This window comes from Oncorhynchus tshawytscha, linkage group LG05, assembly GCF_018296145.1.
Source record: "Oncorhynchus tshawytscha isolate Ot180627B linkage group LG05, Otsh_v2.0, whole genome shotgun sequence".
In the NCBI taxonomy this organism is placed as follows: Eukaryota; Metazoa; Chordata; class Actinopteri; order Salmoniformes; family Salmonidae; genus Oncorhynchus; species Oncorhynchus tshawytscha.
The window spans coordinates 24,500,538-24,526,532 of NC_056433.1; the positions used below are offsets into that span (position 1 = coordinate 24,500,538).

At 44.7% G+C, this 25,995-nt stretch overlaps 1 protein-coding gene across 1 annotated transcript in view; it reads left to right on the forward strand.

The window, feature by feature from the left end:
- LOC112250352 (mitochondrial peptide methionine sulfoxide reductase) overlaps nucleotides 1-25,995 on the forward strand; it is a 110,474-nt gene that overhangs the window by 66,052 nt on the left and 18,427 nt on the right. The window contains exons 2-5 of the mRNA XM_042321732.1: nucleotides 3,132-3,200; nucleotides 8,439-8,558; nucleotides 16,303-16,407; nucleotides 20,367-20,473. Coding sequence (XP_042177666.1) covers nucleotides 3,132-3,200; nucleotides 8,439-8,558; nucleotides 16,303-16,407; nucleotides 20,367-20,473 — 401 coding nt within the window. The remainder of the gene's footprint in view (nucleotides 1-3,131; nucleotides 3,201-8,438; nucleotides 8,559-16,302; nucleotides 16,408-20,366; nucleotides 20,474-25,995) is intronic.

The window sequence follows — 25,995 nt, forward strand, 5'->3', positions numbered from 1 at the left end:
TGTACAGTGTTACCTCCGACACATTGGTGCGGCTCGCTTCCGGGTTAAGCGGGCATTGTGTCAAGAAGCAGTGCGGCGTGGTTGGGTCGTGTTTTCGAGGACGCATGGCTCTCGACCTTCGCCTCTCTCTCGAGACCGTATGGGAGTTGCAGGGATGAGACAAGACTGTAACTACCAATTGGATACCATGAAATTTGGGAGAAAAAGGGGTAAAAGTAAAAAAAGAAATGAAAAAATATATGTATCTTGGCCAGCTTTAGCCCAGGACTGATATTTCACAATGCAATGATTTCAAATCTATGGTTCACTGGCAGAGGTTTTGGCAGTCATGGGAATGAAACTGTAGGAAAACTGGGACAACGTCACTACTATATTACATGTAGCATTGGCTTGAGTCCCTATGTGGTGAACTCTGGGAAACATTCTGGGCTGGTGAGCAGTGTGGATGTAAAAGTGATTTAATGATGTTTGTTCTAATGCATTCTCCTCACTCCACTCTCACAGATTAAATTAGTTGAGCCCAGCTAGGCTCCATGCTAGCCTGCCTGTTCACAGCACTTTAGCAGCAATCTTCCAATTCCAAAATGGAGGGGGTTTATTGAGGCTGGCCAGGAGACAGAGCCTCTCAGTGTGTCTTCTGTCACTCAGGTCAACATGACAGAGTCTTTACACAAACACAGGGTCGAACATATTTTTCATCCAACTAACCTTGCCAACTTTCTGTATGAATAAAAAGGCGAACGGTTCTGAAAATGAAGTCACCTAAAACATCTCTATAGTCAGAGAGATTGTGTGTGTTTTAAGTAAAGGCAGGGTTTCTTTAACCTCACAGCTGAGCTCTGCATCCCACATCACAACATTCCTTCTCTTCTGATGTTTCACATCAGAAGAGAAGGAAACTATCTGTTTGAGGTGATGAATCTGTCCCTGCCCTGCAGCGGGAGTTAGACCTGTCATGCTGATGATATTATCATGGACCCCCATAGTGTAGAGGATAGGTGCACATATGCAGGACACCATCTTTGTCCTCTGAAGTAGAGAGGGCCTATCCTGGTCTAGCAACGTCTACCTCTTATACCTAGCTGCTAATCACTTCTCTGTAGAACTGAAGGAAGCAGATTAGTGTAAGCAAAACTATGACTGACTGACAGATAATTTTGGATTGACGTATGGACTGACAGAGAGACAGATTGACAGAGATACAAACTGACAGAGAGACGGACTGACACAGAGATGGACAGAGAGGCGGACTGACAGAGAGAGAGACGGAGAGACGTACTGACAGAGAGAGAGACAGAGACAGACTGACAGAGAGACGAATGGAGAGATGGATGGAGATACGGACAGAGATGGAGATTTGGACTGACTGACAGAGAGACGTACTGACAGAGAGACGTACTGACAGAGAGACGGACTGACGGACTGACAGAGAGATGGACTGACAGAGAGAAGGACTGACAGAGAGACTGACTGACAGACTGACAGAGACGGACTGACAGAGAGACTGACTGACAGAGAGACGTACTGACAGAGAGACGGACTGACGGACTGACAGAGAGATGGACTGACAGAGAGAAGGACTGACAGAGAGACTGACTGACAGACTGACAGAGACGGACTGACAGAGAGACGTACTGACAGAGAGACGGACTGATGGACTGACAGAGAGATGGACTGACAGAGAGAAGGACTGACAGAGAGACTGACTGACAGAGAGACGGACTGACAGAGAGACGGACTGACGTACTGACAGAGAGACGTACTGACAGAGAGACGGACTGACGGACTGACAGAGAGATGGACTGACAGAGAGAAGGACTGACAGAGAGACTGACTGACAGACTGACAGAGACGGACTGACAGAGAGACGGACTGACGTACTGACAGAGAGACGTACTGACAGAGAGACGGACTGACAGAGAGACGGACTGATGGACTGACAGAGAGATGGACTGACAGAGAGAAGGACTGACAGAGAGACTGACTGACAGACTGACAGAGAGACGGACTGACGGACTGACAGAGAGATGGACTGACAGAGAGAAGGACTGACAGAGAGACTGACTGACAGACTGACAGAGACGGACTGACAGAGAGACTGACTGACAGACTGACAGAGAGACGTACTGACAGAGAGACTGACTGACAGACTGACAGAGAGACGCACTGACAGAGAGACGTACTGACAGAGAGACGTACTGACAGAGAGACTGACTGACAGAGAGACTGACAGAGAGACGGCCTGACAGAGAGACGGCCTGACAGAGAGACGGCCTGACAGAGAGACGGACTGACAGAGAGACGGACTGACGGACTGACAGGGAGACGGACTGACAGAGACAGAGAGATGGACAGAGAGACGGACTGACAGAGAGACAGAGATAATGATTGACAGAGAGGCAGAGAGACTGACTGACAGGGAGACAGAGAGACAGACTGACTGACGGAGGCCGTGGTGGGTGTGTGACTACGGTGCTGCAGTAGATTGTCTGGTGCTCGGTCTCCAGCTGACTGTATCGGCACGCCTGGCTGCCATGGCGACGCGCTCATGCATGAGGACAGCGCAGCGAGGGCATGGCTGGCTCCAGATGTTGGGCTCACCCCCCCCCATTTATCCTATTCCACACACACTGCCCTCCACAACAGCAGGCCATCTGCAGCACACACACAGACACACACACACACACACACACACACACACACACACACATGCACATACATACATTAGCTCAGCCAGGTGGCTCTGTAGCCCCAATTGGACTTCTTCCACCTCTGGCTTTGTCAGTTGATTTCAATGATTCCAGTTGCTATGAAATCATGCAGGGATGAATGGGAGTGTTTAAATGGGTCAGTGTGTGCGTAATCTGCAAACCCCCCCAGGTGAATTTTCACTGCCTTTATTTTGTGATGGCAAAGTACCTCTTTGTGTTGGGTAATTAGTTTACTGGAATAGAACCAACTGCAGTCATGCCCCACAACACATCCGTTTCTCGTGATGGTGCTCCTCGTATGGAAGGGGCTAGCTACTGCATATGCAAGAAAAGCAATCCCTCCTCAGTCCTTCGTGTGTGTGTGTATGTCTGTGTTTGACTGACAGAGACCTTCTCCATTGTTCTCTGTGTGTCCTACAGCCAAGCACGACGTCAACGGCAACAGGGCTGTTCCACCATTCCCCGAGGGACTTCAGATGTCTATGTTTGGTAAGTGATCCGTATGAGAAGAGGGGGGAGTACGGGAGGGAGGGGGGAGAGGAGAGAGGGAGCAGGGGATAGGGGGAAAGAGGGGAGGATGACACCCGGACAGTATAGTGTAATTAGTCCCCCCCCCCTCGATACTCAGTTAGGTTCAGAAAAATAAGTGAAAAACAAAAAGAAGATAGAGAGAGAGAATAGAGGGGTGGGATGGGTAGGAGGAAGGGGTGCAGAGATTAATTGCAGGGGGTGATTAGGATCTCTTTAATAGAATGCATTAGTTCAGCTCCTCTTTTCTCCATTCGGGGAGTCAAACTGTGTAATCCATCAGGACAGGCAGCAGAGAAATCAGCCTCTTTATCTCCCAGGTCTGTGTACAAATAAGCATGTTTTAAAGCAGTCTTACATGCTCTTGTTACCGGTCGAGCGTTTCAAATCACAAATCCCCCTGTGGACAGCCTTAAAAGGTGCCAGTTACCCTTGACTTGACTTCAGCCTGCCTTTTGAACTTGACACTGTAAGGTTCTATCTGCATAAACCCATTTAAACTTGTCACTATAAGGACCTATCTGTATAAACCCATTTAAATTTGGCACTATAAGGTTCTATCTGTATAAAGCCATTTGAACTTGGCACTATAAGGTTCTATCTGTATAAACCCATTTAAACTTGTCACTATAAGGTTCTATCTGTATAAACCCATTTAAACTTGTCACTATAAGGTTCTATCTGTATAAACCCATTTGAACTTGGCACTATAAGGTTCTATCTGTATAAACCCATTTGAACTTGACACTGTAAGGTTCTATCTGTATAAACCCATTTGAACTTGGCACTATAAGGTTCTATCTTTATAAACCCATTTAAACTTGGCACTATAAGGTTCTATCTGTATAAACCCATTTAAACTTGTCACTATAAGGTTCTATCTGTATAAACCCATTTGAACTTGGCACTATAAGGTCCTATCTGTATAAACCCATTTAAACTTGGCACTATAAGGTTCTATCTGTATAAAGCCATTTAAACTTGGCACTATAAGGTTCTATCTGTATAAACCCATTTGAACTTGACACTGTAAGGTTCTATCTGTATAAACCCATTTGAACTTGGCACTATAAGAACCTATCTGTATAAACCCATTTAAACTTGTCACTATAAGGTTCTATCTGTATAAACCCATTTGAACTTGGCACTATAAGGTTCTATCTGTATAAACCCATTTGAACTTGACACTGTAAGGTTCTATCTGTATAAACCCATTTGAACTTGGCACTATAAGGTTCTATCTTTATAAACCCATTTGAACTTGTCACTAGAAGGTTCTATCTGTATAAACCCATTTGAACTTGGCACTATAAGGTTCTATTCTGCATAAACCCATTTGAACTTGACAATGTAAGGTTCTATCTGTATAAAGCCATTTAAACTTGGCACTATAAGGTTCTATCTGTATAAACCCATTTGAACTTGTCACTATAAGGTTCTATCTGTATAAACCCATTTGAACGTTGCAATATAAGGTTCTATCTGTATAAACCCATTTGAACTTGACACTGTAAGGTTCTATCTGTATAAACCCATTTGAACTTGGCACTATAAGGACCTATCTGTATAAACCCATTTAAACTTGGCACTCTAAGGTTCTATCTGTATAAAGCCATTTAAACTTGACACTGTAAGGACCTATCTGTATAAACCCATTTAAACTTGTCACTAGAAGGTTCTATCTGTATAAACCCATTTGAACTTGGCACTATAAGGTTCTATCTGTATAAACCCATTTGAACTTGACACTGTAAGGTTCTATCTGTATAAACCCATTTGAACTTGACACTGTAAGTCCCTATCTGTATAAACTCATTTAAACTTGGCACTATAAGGTTCTATCTGTATAAACCCATTTAAACTTGTCACTATAAGGTTCTATCTGTATAAACCCATTTAAACTTGGCACTATAAGGTTCTATCTGTATAAACCCATTTAAACTTGTCACTAGAAGGTTCTATCTGTATAAACCCATTTGAACTTGGCACTATAAGGTTCTATCTGTATAAACCCATTTGAACCTGACACTGTAAGGTTCTATCTGTATAAACCCATTTGAACTTGACACTGTAAGGTTCTATCTGTATAAACCCATTTGAACTTGACACTGTAAGTCCCTATCTGTATAAACTCATTTAAACTTGGCACTATAAGGTTCTATCTGTATAAACCCATTTAAACTTGTCACTATAAGGTTCTATCTGTATAAACCCATTTAAACTTGTCACTATAAGGTTCTATCTGTATAAAGCCATTTAAACTTGGCACTATAAGGATCTATCTGTATAAACCCATTTGAACTTGACACTGTAAGGTTCTATCTGTATAAACCCATTTAAACTTGTCACTATAAGGTTCTATCTTTATAAACCCATTTGAACTTGTCACTAGAAGGTTCTATCTGTATAAACCCATTTGAACTTGGCACTATAAGGTTATATCTGTATAAACCCATTTGAACTTGGCACTATAAGGCTCTATCTGTATAAAGCCATTTAAACTTGGCACTATAAGGTTCTATCTGTATAAAGCCATTTGAACTTGGCACTTTAAGGTTCTATCTGTATAAACCCATTTGAACTTGGCACTATAAGGTTCTATCTGTATAAACCCATTTGAACTTGACACTGTAAGGTTCTATCTGTATAAACCCATTTGAACTTGACACTGTAAGGCTCTATCTGTATAAACTCATTTAAACTTGGCACTATAAGGTTCTATCTGTATAAAGCCATTTTAACTTGGCACTATAAGGCCCTATCTGTATAAAGCCATTTAAACTTGGCACTATAAGGTTCTATCTGTATAAAGCCATTTGAACTTGGCACTATAAGGTCCTATCTGTATAAAGCCATTTAAACTTGACACTAAGGTTCTATCTGTATAAACCCATTTAAACTTGGCACTATAAGGTTCTATCTTTATAAACCCATTTGAACTTGTCACTAGAAGGTTCTATCTGTATAAACCCATTTGAACTTGGCACTATAAGGTTCTATTCTGCATAAACCCATTTGAACTTGACAATGTAAGGTTCTATCTGTATAAAGCCATTTAAACTTGGCACTATAAGGTTCTATCTGTATAAACCCATTTGAACTTGTCACTATACGGTTCTATCTGTATAAACCCATTTGAACGTTGCAATATAAGGTTCTATCTGTATAAACCCATTAGAACTTGACACTGTAAGGTTCTATCTGTATAAACCCATTTGAACTTGGCACTATAAGGTCCTATCTGTATAAACCCATTTAAACTTGGCACTCTAAGGTTCTATCTGTATAAAGCCATTTAAACTTGGCACTATAAGGTTCTATCTGTATAAACCCATTTAAACTTGTCACTAGAAGGTTCTATCTGTATAAACCCATTTGAACTTGGCACTATAAGGTTCTATCTGTATAAACCCATTTGAACCTGACACTGTAAGGTTCTATCTGTATAAACCCATTTGAACTTGACACTGTAAGTCCCTATCTGTATAAACTCATTTAAACTTGGCACTATAAGGTTCTATCTGTATAAACCCATTTAAACTTGTCACTATAAGGTTCTATCTGTATAAACCCATTTAAACTTGTCACTATAAGGTTCTATCTGTATAAAGCCATTTAAACTTGGCACTAGAAGGTTCTATCTGTATAAACCCATTTGAACTTGGCACTATAAGGTTCTATCTGTATAAACCCATTTGAACCTGACACTGTAAGGTTCTCTATGTATAAACCCATTTGAACTTGACACTGTAAGGTTCTATCTGTATAAACCCATTTGAACTTGACACTGTAAGTCCCTATCTGTATAAACTCATTTAAACTTGGCACTATAAGGTTCTATCTGTATAAACCCATTTAAACTTGTCACTATAAGGTTCTATCTGTATAAACCCATTTAAACTTGTCACTATAAGGTTCTATCTGTATAAAGCCATTTAAACTTGGCACTATAAGGATCTATCTGTATAAACCCATTTGAACTTGACACTGTAAGGTTCTATCTGTATAAACCCATTTAAACTTGTCACTATAAGGTTCTATCTTTATAAACCCATTTGAACTTGTCACTAGAAGGTTCTATCTGTATAAACCCATTTGAACTTGGCACTATAAGGTTATATCTGTATAAACCCATTTGAACTTGGCACTATAAGGCTCTATCTGTATAAAGCCATTTAAACTTGGCACTATAAGGTTCTATCTGTATAAAGCCATTTGAACTTGGCACTTTAAGGTTCTATCTGTATAAACCCATTTGAACTTGACACTATAAGGTTCTATCTGTATAAACCCATTTGAACTTGACACTGTAAGGTTCTATCTGTATAAACCCATTTGAACTTGACACTGTAAGGCTCTATCTGTATAAACTCATTTAAACTTGGCACTATAAGGTTCTATCTGTATAAAGCCATTTTAACTTGGCACTATAAGGTTCTATCTGTATAAAGCCATTTGAACTTGGCACTATAAGGTCCTATCTGTATAAAGCCATTTAAACTTGACACTAAGGTTCTATCTGTATAAACCCATTTAAACTTGGCACTATAAGGTTCTATCTGCAATGCAATCACAAACCTGAACAAATACAGACGGGTTAATCAGAACACGTCTTTGCCATCTTCCTCTAGGTATGGTCTGGGCTAGTCTAGTCAGCAATAATGGCACACAAGCAAAAAACAACAGGCAAGAAATCTGAAAGTAAATGTTGTTGTCACATCGTTGTTCAGTGATGACCGCAATTCATCTGATGACCATAATACATGTCTTAATGTATTTGATGATGTGTTCTGACTCTATCTTGGTAATATAGTGTTACTTTATCATTTATGTATTCAAATAGCTACATTCTGGCTGAACCCAGACGGACATTTCAGAGCCATAAGATTCTATCTGCAATTGCACTCCCTTAAAAAAACTGATTTACAAATGTCTCAGGATTGTGATACTCTGCACTTTAGGTACGTGAGGACGTTAATGGATATGAAAGAAGAATTCACAACAAAACAGTTCTGATATCTGGAATGTTAAAACTTTGATGCTCAATATCTCAGAACTGTGCATTTGTGACCTTAATGTCTCAAGGTCACAAGTATTTTCTGTCTTGTCTTAAAGGGATGGTCTCTTTCTGTTTGTTTCTGACAGAAGTATGTTCTGTTAAAGGGAGGGTCTTTCTGACTAAGGTGTGTTGTGTTAAAGGGATGGGCTGTTTCTGGGGAGCAGAGAGGAAGTTCTGGAAGCAGAAGGGGGTCTACTCCACCCAAGTGGGCTATGCTGGAGGCCTCACCCCCAACCCCACCTACGAAGAGACCTGCACAGGTACCACTCAACATAGCTAGCTATCAACAATGCCCCTGACTCTGTCACAATGTCCAAATGCTTGTAGAACAAACAGCGTGCTCACAATAATTCACTATTTTGACTATTGTGTGTCATAAGCCGCCCTCCACACTCCGTGTGCGTAACACACTATCCAGCCTCATAAATGATGCACATGTTGATCATCTCCTCATGTTAAATCGACTTCTACACGTATTTAATGAATGTCCTTACATTCCTATCAGATACTACTGTACTGTACATGCAGCAGCAGGAGAATAATACACAGTTAGTCAGTAGCAGAGGTGTTTATATTGACAGTAATTCAGCTCTTAGTTTTCTCACAACCTGTCCATGAAAACACAATGGAATCCCACAGGCCCGATTTCTAGTGGAGCAGGGAAAAGGTTGCCACAAATGGTTGACTGCGGTCTAGCATGGTGTGTGTGTTTGTGTGTTTAATGATCCTGACAGTTAAGGAGTGTGTGTAAGGCCATTGTTTGGTACACACCAGTATCTGTCTGTATTCTACTTTCTAAGTTTGTGTGCAGTGTGTGACTAGTAGGGTAAAACTAACCTGTCTCACGACGGTCTAAACCCAGCTCACGTTCCCTATTAGTGGGTGAACAATCCAACGCTTGGTGAATTCTGCTTCACAATGATAGGAAGAGCCGACATCGAAGGATCAAAAAAGAGAAATCCACCAGGAGGAGCATCACTACAGTAGCTCTATGGTTCTGTGATGGATGTCCTCATTCTGCCTCCCTCCTCTTAGTAACACAGCAGCTACAGTAGGTGTCATTTTGAGCTGTCTATTGAAATGGAGAATAAAAAATAGGTTTGGAAATTAGAATCCAAATCAGCGGTGGAAGAAAGTCGACGTGGTTCAGACAGTGAACTTGCTCTCTACAGTTTTCCTTTCGTTGCGATAATGGGAGTTGGGTGTTTTGGGGCATTATCCAAACACTGTCAGCTGTCTCTGTGTTATTTTTAGATGCACCCACTGTATCTCCATCCTGCTTTGAGGGATTTAGGATTTAGGAAATTAGATTTTGCTCTCAGTGTGAATGTAGTTTTCTGGGTATAGGAGGTAACATCATAAAACCCTGCTGGGTGTCTGAACCCTCATGACCAGCACTGACCTTCACAAACTTGGCTGGGCCCTCGGCAGTGTGTGTGTGTGTGTGTGTGTGTTTCTGGTTTTACTATCCTTGTGGGGACCAGAAATCCTCACAAGGATAGTAAAAGCAAGTAAAATTTGGACAAGTGGGGACATTTTGCCGGTCCCCACAAGGAAACAGACTATTTTAGGCATAGGGGTTAGGTTTAGGGTTAGTATTACAATTAGGGTTAGGAGTAAGGGTTAGGGTTCGGAGTTAGGGATTAGGGAAAATAAGATTTTGAATGGGAACCAATTGTTTGGTCCCTCAATGATACTAAAATAAACGTGTGTGTGTGTGAGACTGTGTGTGTATGTGTGTGTTTCATTTTATTTATGTTTTGTTGTCATTCGTTTTCTGTTCTGGCAGTAGTGGAACTGCCCTGTAGAATGTAGAATGCGGGGTACTGTGGGTAGCTGTCCATCCGGTGGTGCTGAAATCCTGCCTCAGCTCACTGACTGCCACTCACTGCTACTGACTGTTACAAGATGTTACTGACTGTTACTGAAAGTTTCTGACTGTTTCTGACTGTTACTGACAACTCCTGACGGCTATTAACTACTACTGACGGCTACTGACTGCTATTGACTGCTATTGACTGTTACTGACTGCTATTGACTGTTACTGACTGCTCATTACTGTTACTGACTGCTACTGACTGTTACTGACTGCTACTGAATGCTGCTGACTGTTACTGATTGTTACTGACTGCTATTGACTGCTACTGACTGCTACTGACTGTTACTGAATGTTGCTGACTGCTACTGATGACTACTGACTGTTACTGACTGCTACTGACTGCTATTGACTGTTACTGAATGCTGCTGGCGGCTACTGGTGGTTACTGACTGCTACTGACAGCTACTGACTGTTATTGATGGCTACTGACTGTTACTGACTGCTACTGACTGTTACTGACTGTTACTGAATGCTATTGACGGCTACTGACTGCTACTGACGGCTACTGACTGTTACTGACTGTTACTGACTGCTACTGACTGTTACTGACTGCTACTGACTGCTATTGACTGTTACTGACTGTTACTGACTGCTACTCAAATCAAATCAAATCAAATTTATTTATATAGCCCTTCGTACATCAGCTGATATCTCAAAGTGCTGTACAGAAACCCAGCCTAAAACCCCAAACAGCAAGCAATGCAGGTGTAGAAGCACGGTGGCTAGGAAAAACTCCCTAGAAAGGCCAAAACCTAGGAAGAAACCTAGAGAGGAACCAGGCTATGTGGGGTGGCCAGTCCTCTTCTGGCTGTGCCGGGTGGAGATTATAACAGAACATGGCCAAGATGTTCAAATGTTCATAAATGACCAGCATGGTCGAATAATAATAAGGCAGAACAGTTGAAACTGGAGCAGCAGCACAGTCAGGTGGAAGTTGAAACTGGAGCAGCAGCATGGCCAGGTGGACTGGGGACAGCAAGGAGTCATCATGTCAGGTAGTCCTGGGGCATGGTCCTAGGGCTCAGGTCAGTTGAAACTGGAACAGCAGCATGGCCAGGTGGACTGGGGACAGCAAGGAGTCATCATGTCAGGTAGTCCTGGAGCTCAGGTCCTAGGGCTCAGGTCCTCCGAGAGAGAGAAAGAAAGAGAGAAGGAGAGAATTAGAGAACGCACACTTAGATTCACACAGGACACCGAATAGGACAGGAGAAGTACTCCAGATATAACAAACTGACCCCAGCCCCCGACACATAAACTACTGCAGCATAAATACTGGAGGCTGAGACAGGAGGGGTCAGGAGACACTGTGGCCCCATCCGAGGTCACCCCGGACAGGGCCAAACAGGAAGGATATAACCCCACCCACTTTGCCAAAGCACAGCCCCCACACCACTAGAGGGATATCTTCAACCACCAACTTACCATCCTGAGACAAGGCTGAGTATAGCCCACAAAGATCTCCGCCACGGCACAACCCAAAGGGGGCGCCAACCCAGACAGGATGACCACAACAGTGAATCAACCCACTGGTGACGCACCCCCTCCAGGGACGGCATGAGAGAGCCCCAGTAAGCCAGTGACCCAGCCCCTGTAATAGGGTTAGAGGCAGAGAATCCCAGTGGAAAGAGGGGAACCGGCCAGGCAGAGACAGCAAGGGCGGTGTTGCTCCAGAGCCTTTCCGTTCACCTTCACACTCCTGGGCCAGACTACACTCAATCATATGACCCACTGAAGAGATGAGTCTTCAGTAAAGACTTAAAGGTTGAGACCGAGTTTGCGTCTCTGACATGGGTAGGCAGACCGTTCCATAAAAATGGAGCTCTATAGAGAAAGCCCTGCCTCCAGCTGTTTGCTTAGAAATTCTAGGGACAATTAGGAGGCCTGCGTCTTGTGACCGTAGCGTACGTGTAGGTATGTACGGCAGGACCAAATCAGAGAGATAGGTAGGAGCAAGCCCATGTAATGCTTTGTAGGTTAGCAGTAAAACCTTGAAATCAGCCCTTGCTTTGACAGGAAGCCAGTGTAGAGAGGCTAGCACTGAGTAATATGATCACATTTTTTGGTTCTAGTCAGGATTCTAGCAGCCGTTTTAGCACTAACTGAAGTGCTACTGACTGCTATTGACTGTTACTGACTGTTACTGACTGCTACTGACTGCTATTGACTGTTACTGACTGTTACTGACTGCTACTGATGGCTATTGACTGTTACTGACTGCTACTGACTTTTACGATTGTTACTGACTGCTACTGACTGTTACTGACTGTTACTGACTGCTACTGACTGCTACTGACTGCTGCTTGACTGCTACTGACTGCTATTGACTGCTACTGACTGTTCCTGACTGCTACTGACTGCTACTGACTGTTACTGACTGCTACTGACTGCTACTGACTGCTATTGACTTACTGGCTGTTACTGACTGCTATTGACTGTGACTGACTGCTACTGACTGCTACTGACTTACTGGATGCTACTGACTGTTACTGACTGTTATTGAATGCTACTGACTGCTACTGACTGCTATTGACTGTTATTGAATGCTACTGACTTCTATTGACTGTTGCTGACTGTTACTGACTGCTACTGACTGCTACTGACTTACTGGATGCTACTGACTGTTACTGACTGTTATTGAATGTTACTGACTGCTACTGACTGCTACTGACTGTTACTGACTGCTACTGACTTACTGGATGCTACTGACTGTTATTGACTGCTACTGACTGTTACTGACTTACTGGATGCTACTGACTGTTACTGACTGCTATTGACTGTTACTGACTTACTGGATGCTACTGACTGTTATTGACTGCTACTGACTGTTACTGACTTACTGGATGCTACTGACTGCTACTGACTGCTATTGACTGTTACTGACTTACTGGATGCTACTGACTGTTACTGACTTACTGACTGCTACTGACTTACTGACTGCTACTGACTGTTACTGAATGCTATTGACGGCTACTGACTGCTACTGACTGCTATTGACTGTTACTGACTTTTACTGACTGCTACTGACTTTTACGACCGCTACTGACTGCTACTGACTGCTACTGACTGCTACTGACTGCTATTGACTGTTACTGACTGCTACTGACTGCTACTGACTGTTACTGACTGCTATTGACTGTTACTGACTGTTACTGACTGCTACTGACTGCTACTGACTGTTACTGACTGCTATTGACTGTTACTGACTGTTACTGACTGCCACTGACTGCTACTGACTGTTACTGACTGCTATTGACTGTTACTGGCTGTTACTGACTGCTATTGACTGCTACTGACTGCTACTGACTGTGTCTGACTGCTACTAACTGTTACTGACTGTGTCTGACTGCTACTGACTGCTATTAACTGTTACTGACTGTGTCTGACTGTTACTGACTGTTACTGACTGTTACTGACTGCTACTCACTGTTACTGACTGCTACTGACTGCTACTAACTGTTACTGACTGTTACTGACTGTTACTGACTGCTCTAACTGTTACTGACTGTGTCTGACTGCTACTAACTGTTACTGACTGTCTGACTGCTACTGACTGAGTCTGACTGTTACTGACTGTGTCTGACTGCTACTAACTGTTACTGACTGTGTCTGACTGCTACTGACTGTGTCTGACTGTTACTGACTTACTGACTGCTACTAACTGTTACTGACTGTGTCTGACTGCTACTGACTGCTACTAACTGTTACTGACTGTTACTGACTGCTACTAACTGTTACTGACTGCTACTGACTGCTACTAACTGTTACTGACTGTGTCTGACTGCTACTGACTGCTACTAACTGTTACTGACTGTGTCTGACTGCTACTAACTGTTACTGACTGTGTCTGACTGCTACTGACTGCTACTAACTGTTACTGACTGTGTCTGACTTCTACTGACTGCTACTAACTGTTACTGACTGTTACTGACTGCTACTGACTGCTATTAACTGTTACTGACTGTGTCTGACTGCTACTGACTGCTACTAACTGCTACTAACTGCTACTGACTGTGTCTGACTGCTACTGACTGCTACTAACTGCTACTGACTGTTACTGACTGTGTCTGACTGTTACTGACTGTTACTGACTGTTACTGACTGCTACTGACTGTGTCTGACTGTTACTGACTGGTACAGACTGTGTCTGACTGTTACTGACTGCTACTAACTGCTACTGACTGCTACTAACGGCTACTGACTGTGTCTGACTGCTACTGACTGCTACTGACTGCTACTGACTGTTACTGACTGCTACTGACTGCTACTAACTGTCTGACTGTTACTGACTGTTACTGACTGTTACTGACTGCTACTGACTGCTATTAACTGTTACTGACTGTTACTCACTGCTTCTGGGGCTGCAGATCAATGAGAGGGGGTTTGTGCCCTGTGTGGCTGTAGAACGATAACTGTACCCCTTCCTCCTTCCCCTAATCCCAGCAGAGCGTCTGCAGTGTGCAGATTGGAACGGGATCCTGTGTTAACAAGGGATTAGGGGTTGCAGGAATGTATTGAACAGACAACTGCCACAAAGACAGAGAAACAGAGAGATAATGGAGGAAAGCACCATTTGGATGAGGGATGTGTACAGTAGAAAATAGGACAGGGCAGTACATGAATACAGGGCTGGAGGTCACAAGTCCTCATTGTCTTTGAACACCATAGTTGGTGAATCACAGTCAATCACATTTGAAAAACAAATCTGAATACAAAAGAGTGTAACATATTCTTTGCTCCAGCCCATGCATATAGTGCAGTGGGATGCAGAGAGTGGTGGCATATGGACTTCTGACTTCTGCTGAGCCTCATGCTGGCAGCCGTGTTGCCCATCTTCCCCTGAGCTGCCAGCGGATGATGGCTGTGTGTGTGTGTGTGTGTGTGTGTGTGTGTGTGTGTGTGTGTGTGTGTGTGTGTGTGTGTGTGTGTGTGTGTGTGTGTGTGTGTGTGTGTGTGTGTGTGTGTGTGTGTGTGTGTGTGTGTGTGTGTGTGTGTGTGTGTCTCTGGCGTCCTTCAGCTCACCCTGAACACACAGCTCCACTGCCAGGCCCACCAGCTGAGCGAGGGAGCCACCGGATGGAGGAGAAAGGAGAAATAAAGAGAGGCTGAAAGAGAGACAATGAAAGGATGGATTTAAAAGAAATAATTGTTTACAGAGAGAGAGAATGGTAGAGGGAGGGAGAAAATTGATTCCTGAATCTGAGCGTGCGTCTGTGCAATCAACTGTGCATGCGCTCGTGTGTGTGTGTGTGTGTGTGTGTGTGCACAAAATTATACACCATATCAGTTGTGCCCCATGTACTCACTTGTTCCTCCTCCTGTCTCCAGGACATCACTGTGTTCTTCCATCAGGTTTATTGTACAGTTCCTCTGTAGCGTCAGTCTGTAATGAGAGTGACCCTACAGGTTAGTTCTTATTACTTTTTTAATATCCCAGCTGTAGATGTGCTGCACATAGTGGAGAACACAGCCTTATGAGGTGATATTAAACACACACCAATCTCAGTGGAATAAAGTAATCTCGCTAGAAATGTCTTGAATTAGGAATAGAAGAGCGGCCCGTTATATGAAACACTGTTTTACTCGGTCATATTGAGATGTGAACTTTTGTGAATGTCCCTCGGCACTAGACATTCAACTGCCAGTGAGGGAGGAAGCGAGTGTGGGGAGCGAGATGAGACAAAGTAGGGGATGAGAAGACAGAAAGAGAAAGGAGGAGGTAGAAGTGGAAGAGTGAATGAAAGAGTTCTCCAAACAGCTCTATCCAATCAGCCCATCCTGGGTCTCCAGCTTGCGTGGTTGGAGGACACTCCTACTGTACCTCCAGAGCCCTGGGCCAGAGGGGATCTCTTCTTGGTTAAAACATTCAGAACTCCTCCAGGACAGCAGCTCACGACTGGACTGGAGAACAAGAGACACTCACAGTCAGGCTTTTCGCTGCTTCTAGTGAGTTGATATAAAACACAAGGTTACTTATCCACAGAGCTAGAATGAGATTATCATAAACCACTCCTAATCTTAACCAGAGGGATAAGGAAATATCTGATCCTGGACCAGTGGATTGGGGCAACTTTCTGCCTATTTCTCCTAACCTCCCCATCTCTCCTGTCTTCTGCTGTCTCCTTCAGGTAGAACAGGTCACACTGAGGTTGTCCGGGTGGTCTGGGAGCCAGAGAAGACAAGTTTCTCCAAACTGCTCAAGGTGTTTTGGGAGAGCCACAACCCAACTCAAGGTAAAACCCCATCCACACACAGACACCTCTGTTATATACAACTACAGTATTTCCAAACAACGTGCCGTAGTTTAAACCAAGTCTATACTGCTTTCTATCGGCCCGAAGCTATCCATAGCAAAATGATGAGTCCGCCATTTTGAGCGCCTACAATCAGGGTTCTATGGAATGAAGGAAGGGAGGAAGGGAGGGAAGGAGAGAGAGAGAGAGTCACGCTCCACCCAGAGAGGTGCCTGGAGTGTGTGACCTAATCACACACAGCGCTGTGAGTGTGTGTTTAATTTGGCCCTTGTTGACCCTGTGTGAGTGTGTGTGAGTCCACAGGGTACACACGGCCCCAGAGAAATGTGCCTCTCTGTGTTAGCCCTGACCCCTCCTCACCTCAGGCACGTCAACTCCGCTGGCCAGCCCAACCTCTGGACAACCTTAAACACACACACACAATGACACACAGTGGAGAAGAAGATACACACAGTATGACCCAGAGTAGAATACACACAGTATGACCCAGAGTAGAATACACACAATATGACCCAGAGTAGAATAGACACAATATGACCCAGAGTAGAATACACATAGTATGACCCAGAGTAGAATACATGCAGTATGACCCAGAGTAGAATACACACAATATGACCCAGAGTAGAATACACACAGTATGACCCAGAGTAGAATACACACAGTATGACCCAGAGTAGAATACACACAGTATGACCCAGAGTAGAATACACACAGTATGACCCAGAGTAGAATACACACAATATGACCCAGAGTAGAATACACACAGTATGACCCAGAGTAGAATACACACAGTATGACCCAGAGTAGAATACACACAGTATGACCCAGAGTAGAATACACACAGTATGACCCAGAGTAGAATACACACAATATGACCCAGAGTAGAATAGACACAATATGACCCAGAGTAGAATACACATAGTATGACCCAGAGTAGAATACATGCAGTATGACCCAGAGTAGAATACACACAATATGACCCAGAGTAGAATACACACAGTATGACCCAGAGTAGAATACACACAGTATGAGACACATTGTTGGTGACTTTCTTCCACACTGTTGACAGTACTACGTTATCATTCTCAGGTCACTTCAGTGTCATGAATCATGACCTACTTCCGGAGTGGTTTGGCTCCAGAATACTGCTGTTGCACATAGCGTGCAGAATATAACTGTTCATTTCCTCCATTCAACTTTTTCAAAGATGCTATTTTAGATTTGATGGTTTGATATGGTGGGCTCAAAGAAAGATCCTGATTAAATCAAATATGTATCCATAATGCATTACCCACACTGAGTGTACAAAACATTAAGAACACCTGCTGTTTCTATGACATAGACAGACCAAGAGAATCCGGGTGAACGCTATGATCCCTTATTGATGTCAGCTGTTAAATCCACTTCAACCAGTGTAGATGAAGAGGAGGAGACAGGTTAAATAAGGATTTTTATGCCTTGAGATAATTGAGACATGGATTGTGTATGCGTGTCATTCAGAGGGGGAATGGGCAAGACAAAAGATTGAAGTACCTTTGAACAGGGTATGGTAGTAGGTGCCAGGTGCACCGGTTTGAGTGTGTCAAGAACTACAACGCTGCTGGGTTTTTCACGCTCAACAGTTTCCCCTGTGTATCACGAATGGTACACCACCCAAAGGACATCCAATCGACTTGACACAACTGCGGGAAGCATTGGAGTCAACATGGGCCAGCATCCCTATGAAACGCTTTCAACACCTTGTAGAATCCATACACCAATGAATTGGGCTGTTCTGAGGGCAAAAGGGGTGCAAACTCAATATTAGGAAGGTGTTCCAAATGTTTGTTATACTCAGTGAATACAATGTACCTGTATATCTTCCCGCTGTAGTTTAGTCCTCATTCCCAAAGTGGATGTAATATTCAGGAAGGTTCAGATAGAGACTAAGGCCAAGTACTCTCTGAAGTGCTGCTCACAGGCCCAGTGGTGCTAGATGAGGTACACCTACTGATTCTCATATCATAAGACTCACTGTCATATTCCATGTGATTGTGACAGGACACTACTATCAACAGTATGACTAAATGTGTCCTCTAACACCTAGCCAATGATTGCGTGTTTGAATGGGAGCTTTTGTCAGGGAACAAAATCAGTGTGGTTCACTGTGTGTCTTCACAGCTCACTCTCCGCTCCCAGAAACAGAATAATTACATAGAGGCAGGCAGTATCTGTATCCGTTTCTATATATGGATCAAGGTGAACTGTACTTTGATTGAAATTACAGCGCGGTTGGTCTGGTTTCATCTCCAGGTAGTTTTCCCCAGACAGACAGGGTTGATTGTGAGTTTGGTTCATAAGACGAGCCTGTCAGAGCAAGCACCGTCTGCTGGTTGGTTGGCAAAGGAAATGATCTCAGCTTAGGTCCCCTTATATTTAAACTCAGCAAAAGTTCCTTTTTCAGGAACCTGTCTTTCAAAGATCATTTGTAAAAAAACAAAATAACTTCACAGATCTTCATTGTAAAGGGTTTAAACACTGTTTCCAATGCTTGTTCAATGAACCATACACAATTAATGAACATGCAACTGTGGAACAGTCATTAAGACACTAACAGCTTACAGATGGTAGGCAATTAAAGTTACAGTTATGAAAACTTAGGACACTAAAGAGGCCTTTCTACTGAAAAACACCAAAAGAAAGATGCCCAGGGTCCCTGCTCATCAGCGTGAATGTGCCTTAGGCATGCTGCAAGGAGGCATGAGGACTGCAGATGTGGCCAGGGCAATAATTTGCAATGTCCGTACTGTGAGACGCCTAAGACAGTTCTACAGGGAGACAGGACGGACAGCTGATCGTCCTCGCAGTGGCAGACCACGTGTAACAACACCTGCACAGGATTGGTGCATCTGAACATCACACCTGCGGGACAGGTACAGGATGGCAACAACAACTGCTCGAGTTACACCAGGAACGCACAATCCCTCCATCAGTGCTCAGACTGTCCGCAATAGGCTGAGAGAGACTGGACTAAGGGCTTTTAGGCCTGTTGTAATGCAGGACCTCACCAGACATCACCGGCAACAACGTCGCCTATGGGCACAAACCCACCGTGGCTGGACCAGACAGGACTGGCAAAAAGTGCTCTTCACTGATGAATCGCGGTTTGTCTCACCAGGGGTGATGGTCGGATTCGCGTTTATCTTTGAAGGAATGAGCGTTACACCGAGGCCTACGCTCTTGAGTTGGATCGATTTGGAGGTGGAGGGAAGACATCCTCCTCCCTCATGTGGTACCCTTCCTGCAGGCACATCCTGACACAACCCTCCAGCATGACAGTGCCACCAGCCATACTGCTCATTCTGTGCGTGATTTCCTGCAAGACAGGAATGTCAGTGTTCTGCCATGGCCAGCAAAGAACCCGGATCTCAATCCCATTGAGCATGTCTGGGACCTGTTGGATCGGAGGGTGAGGGCTAGGGCCATTCACCCCCAGAAATGTCCGGGAACCTGCAGGTGTATTGGTGGAAGAGTGGGGTAACATCTCACAGCAAGATCTGGCATAGCTGGTGCAGTCCATGAGGAGGAGATGCACTGCAGTACTTAATGCAGCTGGTGGCCACACCAGATACTGACTGTTGACTTTTGATGTTGACCCCTCCTTTGTTAGTCACGTGTGTGGAACTTGTTCAGTTTATGTCTCAGTTGTTGAATCTTATGTTCATACAAATATTTACACAAGTTTGCTGAAAATAATCGCAGTTGACAGTGAGAGGACGTTTCTTTCTTTGTTTATATATAACCCTTTGTTTGTTTGTCTGTCTGAGTGTGGTTGTGTGTGTGTCTCTGTGTGATGTGTCCTTTGTTTATGTTCCTCTATATTGAGTGAAAAGTGTTTTCTTTAGTCCAGTAAATTCTCTAACAGTTAGACAACATTGCCTTCTCTCTGTCATTGTCAGGAATGCGCCAGGGCAACGATGTTGGAACGACCTATCGATCAGCCATCTACACATACACACAGGAGCAGCTTGAGCAGGCTCTGGCCTCCAAAGACGACTATCAGAAGGTAAAGTAAAGTTTCCGTGTGTGGGAGTCACATCAACTCAATAATCAGTTCTCTCCAGAGGTTCAAGCCGTAGAAACAAAAGCTGGATGTGAAAGAAAATCCTTTTCCCCCGAATAAATAAATACAGAAAATCCCATACGGCCCATACCAGAACACATTATACCAGCTTTACATTGAGATAGACAACGCCCCCAGTCACATTAAATGCTTGCTTCCAACGAGCATCAGTCCAGGTTCCATTCCTGTCACCTTACAGGGAACATGCATAAAGCCAGGCAGCCTACCCCACCTGCATAATGCATATGTTTAATGGAGAGGGATTGCATGCTGCCACTGATTCCCCTAGTGAGAGGAGAAAACAGGAGGGGAGGAACAGCAGAATCTCTGTGGTGCAACGCTATGTGGAGCAGCTTTACCGCACTAGACCCCACCCTCCCCAACACTGCTGCATGCATGGCTTCCAGAAGAAGGGAGAGACAGATAGAGGAAGAAAGAAAACATGAGCTTACAATGGAGCTAGGCTGGTCTTTCCTTCTTCTCTCTCCTTCTCTCTCCCTCCGGTGGCTACAACCGTACTGCTCTCTTCTCTCTCTCTTCTCTCTCTCTCTCTCTCTCTCTCTCTTCTCTCTCTCTCTCTCTCTCTCTCTCTCTCTCTCTTCTCTCTCTCTTCTCTCTCTCTCTCTCTTCTCTCTCTCTTCTCTCTCCTCTCTCTCTTCTCTTCTCTCTCTCTCTCTCTCTCTTCTCTTCTCTCTCTCTCTTCTCTCTCTCTTCTCTCTCTCTTCTCTCTCTCTCTCTCTTCTCTCTCTCTTCTCTCTCTCTCTCTCTCTCTCTCTCTTCTCTCTCCTCTCTCTCTCTCTCTCTCTCTTTCTCTCTGCTCTCTCTTCTCTCTCTTTTCTCTGTTTGCTTACTCTCTCTTCCTCTCTCTCTCTCTCTTCTCTCTCTTCTCTCTTGTCTTGATTACTTCTGTAACCACTTTCTGTGACCTGATTTCCGCCCTTGCCTCGCTCTCCATTTAGCCGGCCCTTCTCTCCTATGGAAGCTGAGGTATGTCAACCACAGGATGTTAGACAAGTAATGGATAAAGACGTGTCCCTGTATCTATTGACAGTTGAATCTCTCATTGGAGAGTGTCGATGAGATGACCTTGAGTGTCTGGACACCTTCGTTGTTCTATTGTTGAGCTGCTGTATTCAGATGAAGTTCTGCCATACTGTCTTTGTGCAGCGAGGAGACAAGACGAGGGAAAGGTGCGTCAGATCCGTCTGGATGAGCAATGCTCCACCTCTTCATCGGCAGAACAGAGCATACATAGACAGTTGAGTTGAGAACCATTTCATGTACAGTCCTGAAATATCAACCTTGGAGCTATTCAATACATTTCATATCAGGTTAGTTACATTAAATAGTTAACTTTTCCTTCAATAGAAACAAGAAGATATTCAGTTGCTGCCAACATACACATTTTCTCTGTTTGCTTACCACTTTCACTCCATTCCCCACTTTTCTTCCACTGTACCTGACCTGCAGTGGGCTATTCATCTGGCTAACATACCACTCCATGCAGCTTCATGGGCCAGGGTTGGGGTGTCGAAGCCAGACGGGGAGTTAGAGTGTACTCCCACGGAGACGGAGGAGGTGGAGGAACGGAGGAGGAGAGTAGGAGGAGGAGGGGCAGCATTTTGGTTGGATTTGTTCCTTCATGGAGTGCTGCCTCCAGCTGATGAAGCTACTGGGAGAGAGGCTGAGATACTGCAGCCTCTCCTCTCCTAATGGCTGGATAATAACAAGGCTGATGAAGCTACTGGGAGGGAGGCTGAGATACTGCAGCCTCTCCTCTTCTAATGGCTGGGTAATAACAAGGCTGATGAAGCTACTGGGAGAGAGGCTGAGATACTGCAGCCTCTCCTCTTCTAATGGCTGGGTAATAACAAGGCTGATGAAGCTACTGGGAGAGAGGCTGAGATACTGCAGCCTCTCCTCTCCTAATGGATGGGTAATAACAAGGCTGATGAAGCTACTGGGAGAGAGGCTGAGATACTGCGGCCTCTCCTCTCCTAATGGCTGGATAATAACAAGGCTGATGAAGCTAGTGGGAGAGAGGCTGAGATACTGCGGCCTCTCCTCTCCTAATGGCTGGATAATAACAAGGCTGATGAAGCTACTGGGAGAGAGGCTGAGATACTGCGGCCTCTCCTCTCCTAATGGCTGGATAATAACAAGGCTGATGAAGCTACTGGGAGGGAGGCTGAGATACTGCAGCCTCTCCTCTCCTAATGGCTGGATAATAACAAGGCTGATGAAGCTAGTGGGAGAGAGGCTGAGATACTGCGGCCTCTCCTCTCCTAATGGCTGGATAATAACAAGGCTGATGAAGCTACTGGGAGGGAGGCTGAGATACTGCAGCCTCTCCTCTCCTAATGGCTGGATAATAACAAGGCTGATGAAGCTACTGGGAGAGAGGCTGAGATACTGCAGCCTCTCCTCTCCTAATGGCTGGGTAATAACAAGGCTGATGAAGCTACTGGGAGAGAGGCTGAGATACTGCAGCCTCTCCTCTCCTAATGGCTGGATAATAACAAGGCTGATGAAGCTACTGGGAGGGAGGCTGAGATACTGCAGCCTCTCCTCTCCTAATGGATGGGTAATAACAAGGCTGATGAAGCTACTGGGAGAGAGGCTGAGATACTGCAGCCTCTCCTCCTAATGGCTGGGTAATAACAAGGCTGATGAAGCTACTGGGAGAGAGGCTGAGATACTGCGGCCTCTCCTCTCCTAATGGCTGGATAATAACAAGGCTGATGAAGCTACTGGGAGAGAGGCTGAGATACTGCAGCCTCTCCTCTCCTAATGGCTGGATAATAACAAGGCTGATGAAGCTACTGGGAGAGAGGCTGAGATACTGCAGCCTCTCCTCTCCTAATGGCTGGATAATAACAAGGCTGATGAAGCTACTGGGAGGGAGGCTGAGATACTGCAGCCTCTCCTCTCCTAATGGTTGGATAATAACACAGATGACAAGGGTACACCAGGTCCCTCCATCCCATCCCCCATTCCTCTACCCCTCCCTCCATCCCATCCCCCCGTTCCTCTACCCCTCTATCCCATCCTCCGTTCCTCTACCCCTCCCTCCATCCCATCCCCCGTTCCTCTACCCCTCCCTCCATCCCATCCCCCGTTCCTCTACCCCTCCCTCCATCCCATCCCCTGTTCCTCTACCCCTCTCTCATCAAAATTGAGCCCCATTTACCCTTGCAGTCAGGGACCACAGTCTAGCAGCCACTGCAGAAGAGGCCTTATATTGGCTACTGTCAGTATCTCCTTTTCAACACAGCCGTTATTACCACAACTCATTTTGGCCTGCACATTGTGGATGATTTCATTTATATTTGCAAGCGTCTGTGTTGGGACGTTATGTGCATTAGGTTATAACTAATATAATGGCACTCTCTATGCAGCCTGCCACACACCCACACTGTCTACCTCTACTATCTATCTATCTGGAGTAGATCATTTGAAGGTGTTTCAGACGTATAAAGGGAAAATCATCATTTCATTTCTCCAGTTTAGTAGCACATGATGAGCTGATACAGTTTATGTTGTATTGTTAGTTTCTATGCTGTTTGCTGGTGTTATGAAACACACATTTACTGGGTGCGTGTATGTGGTCTCCCTCTGTGAATTTTGACATTTGCGTCGGTTGGTTGTGGAGGGGGTCTAATTTATTCTCCGGTTCACATCTCGTCTACCGTGACAATCATATCATCTGTGAGCGGAGCTCGTCTCGCTGTGTTTTGTCTCGGCTGAAAGGAGGCCATTTGCCACTAATGTCCCCCTGGTCACGGGTCTGAGACAATGCCACAGCACTTACCTGAAAACCTGTTTATTTTGCTCTAGCATTTGCTATTGTTGGCTGTGTTTATGTTCACAAAGTGGCAGCCTCTGCTTACACATTCACTACTCTGCCAAAGTGTGCTACACACACTCAGACTCACAGACAATACCAACACGCTCACACACTCCCTCTGCTGGCCATGCTGCCTCTTTGTCCTCCTCCCGTCCTCTCGTCTTCTTCCATTGTCTGCTGTCCCCCTGCTGAGACATCTGCTCCGCACCACAAACCTAGCAGCACGGCCCTGTTGCCATGGAAACAGAGGAGGGCCCAACCCTCCTGCCCACCCCAGTTCTACCACTCGAGCTCTGTGATTGGTCCAGGCAGTCCTAATGAAGCGGGGTTTGGTTGGGGTTGTAGGTCATCTGTAGAGAGGCACCTCGGCTGCGTTTTAATCAGCTGTTGACCCCGGCATAATGAAATGGAGGTCAGGCAAGGGGTTAATAAAGCTTGCTCTGACTGACAGCTGGGTTCGTAATGGGGGAGTCGGGGAGGGATAAAGAGAGATGGAGGGAGTGAGAGAGAGAGAAGGAAAGGGAGAGTGCAATGGCGGAAGGGGGAGTGTAGAGGGTTAAAGAGAGATGGAGGGAGTGAGAGAGAGAGAAGGAAAGGGAGAGTGCAATAGCGGAAGGTGGAGGGTAGAGGGATAAAGAGAGATGGAGGGAGTGAGAGAGAGAGAAGGAAAGGGAGAGTGCAATAGCGGAAGGGGGAGGGTAGAGGGATAAAGAGAGATGGAGGGAGTGAGAGAGAGAGAAGGAAAGGGAGAGTGCAATAGCGGAAGGGGGAGGGTAGAGGGATAAAGAGAGATGGAGGGAGTGAGAGAGAGAGAAGGAAAGGGAGAGTGCAATGGTGGAAGGGGGAGGGTAGAGGGATAAAGAGAGATGGAGGGAGTGAGAGAGAGAGAAGGAAAGGGAGAGTGCAATGGTGGAAGGGGGAGGGTAGAGGGTTAAAGAGAGATGGAGGGAGTGAGAGAGGGGAGGAGTTTGGGACACTGGGGCACTTCACTCAGTGGGGTCTCCCTCCACTGACCTTCCTCTGCTAGGACCACTAGGAAGTAGATCAACAAAAGTGACCCATACCCCCAATAGATGGATGGCTGTCAATAACAAGTCTAATAACAAGTCTAATAACAACAGTCGTTGCCATCTCAGTTTATTTCAGTAAATGATGGTGTAGGAAATGAAATATCAAGCTGGACCTAGTTCTAGGCTAGGGTTGAGGGGTTAGTATTGGTTTGGAATCAGATGGCCTGGGCTGAAGCAATATGCTGAGGTACAGTAGCAGATGTTTTCATTTCAGATGTAATATGCATGTCTTTGATCTCCAGTCATTTCTAAATGGCAGCAAATTGCTTCTCATTCTCTCTAATATTCCATATCTGTTTGCAAACCCTGGAGAGTCCCCCTTGTCAGTGTACACTTTGCTTAACTTGAAAAGGTACACATAAAATACTTCCGTTTATAGATTCTTCCTTTTCATCTGTTTTGATCTATATTGCAACTGGCGCATTGCCATGGGGACCAAATTAGTAAACATTCTAGATGTTATTTTTACCATATGTTTTAGACAGAATATTTGCATTGAAATTCTTGTATGTCCTCCTGGTATAATCACTGTAAAACCAGATCAGGTT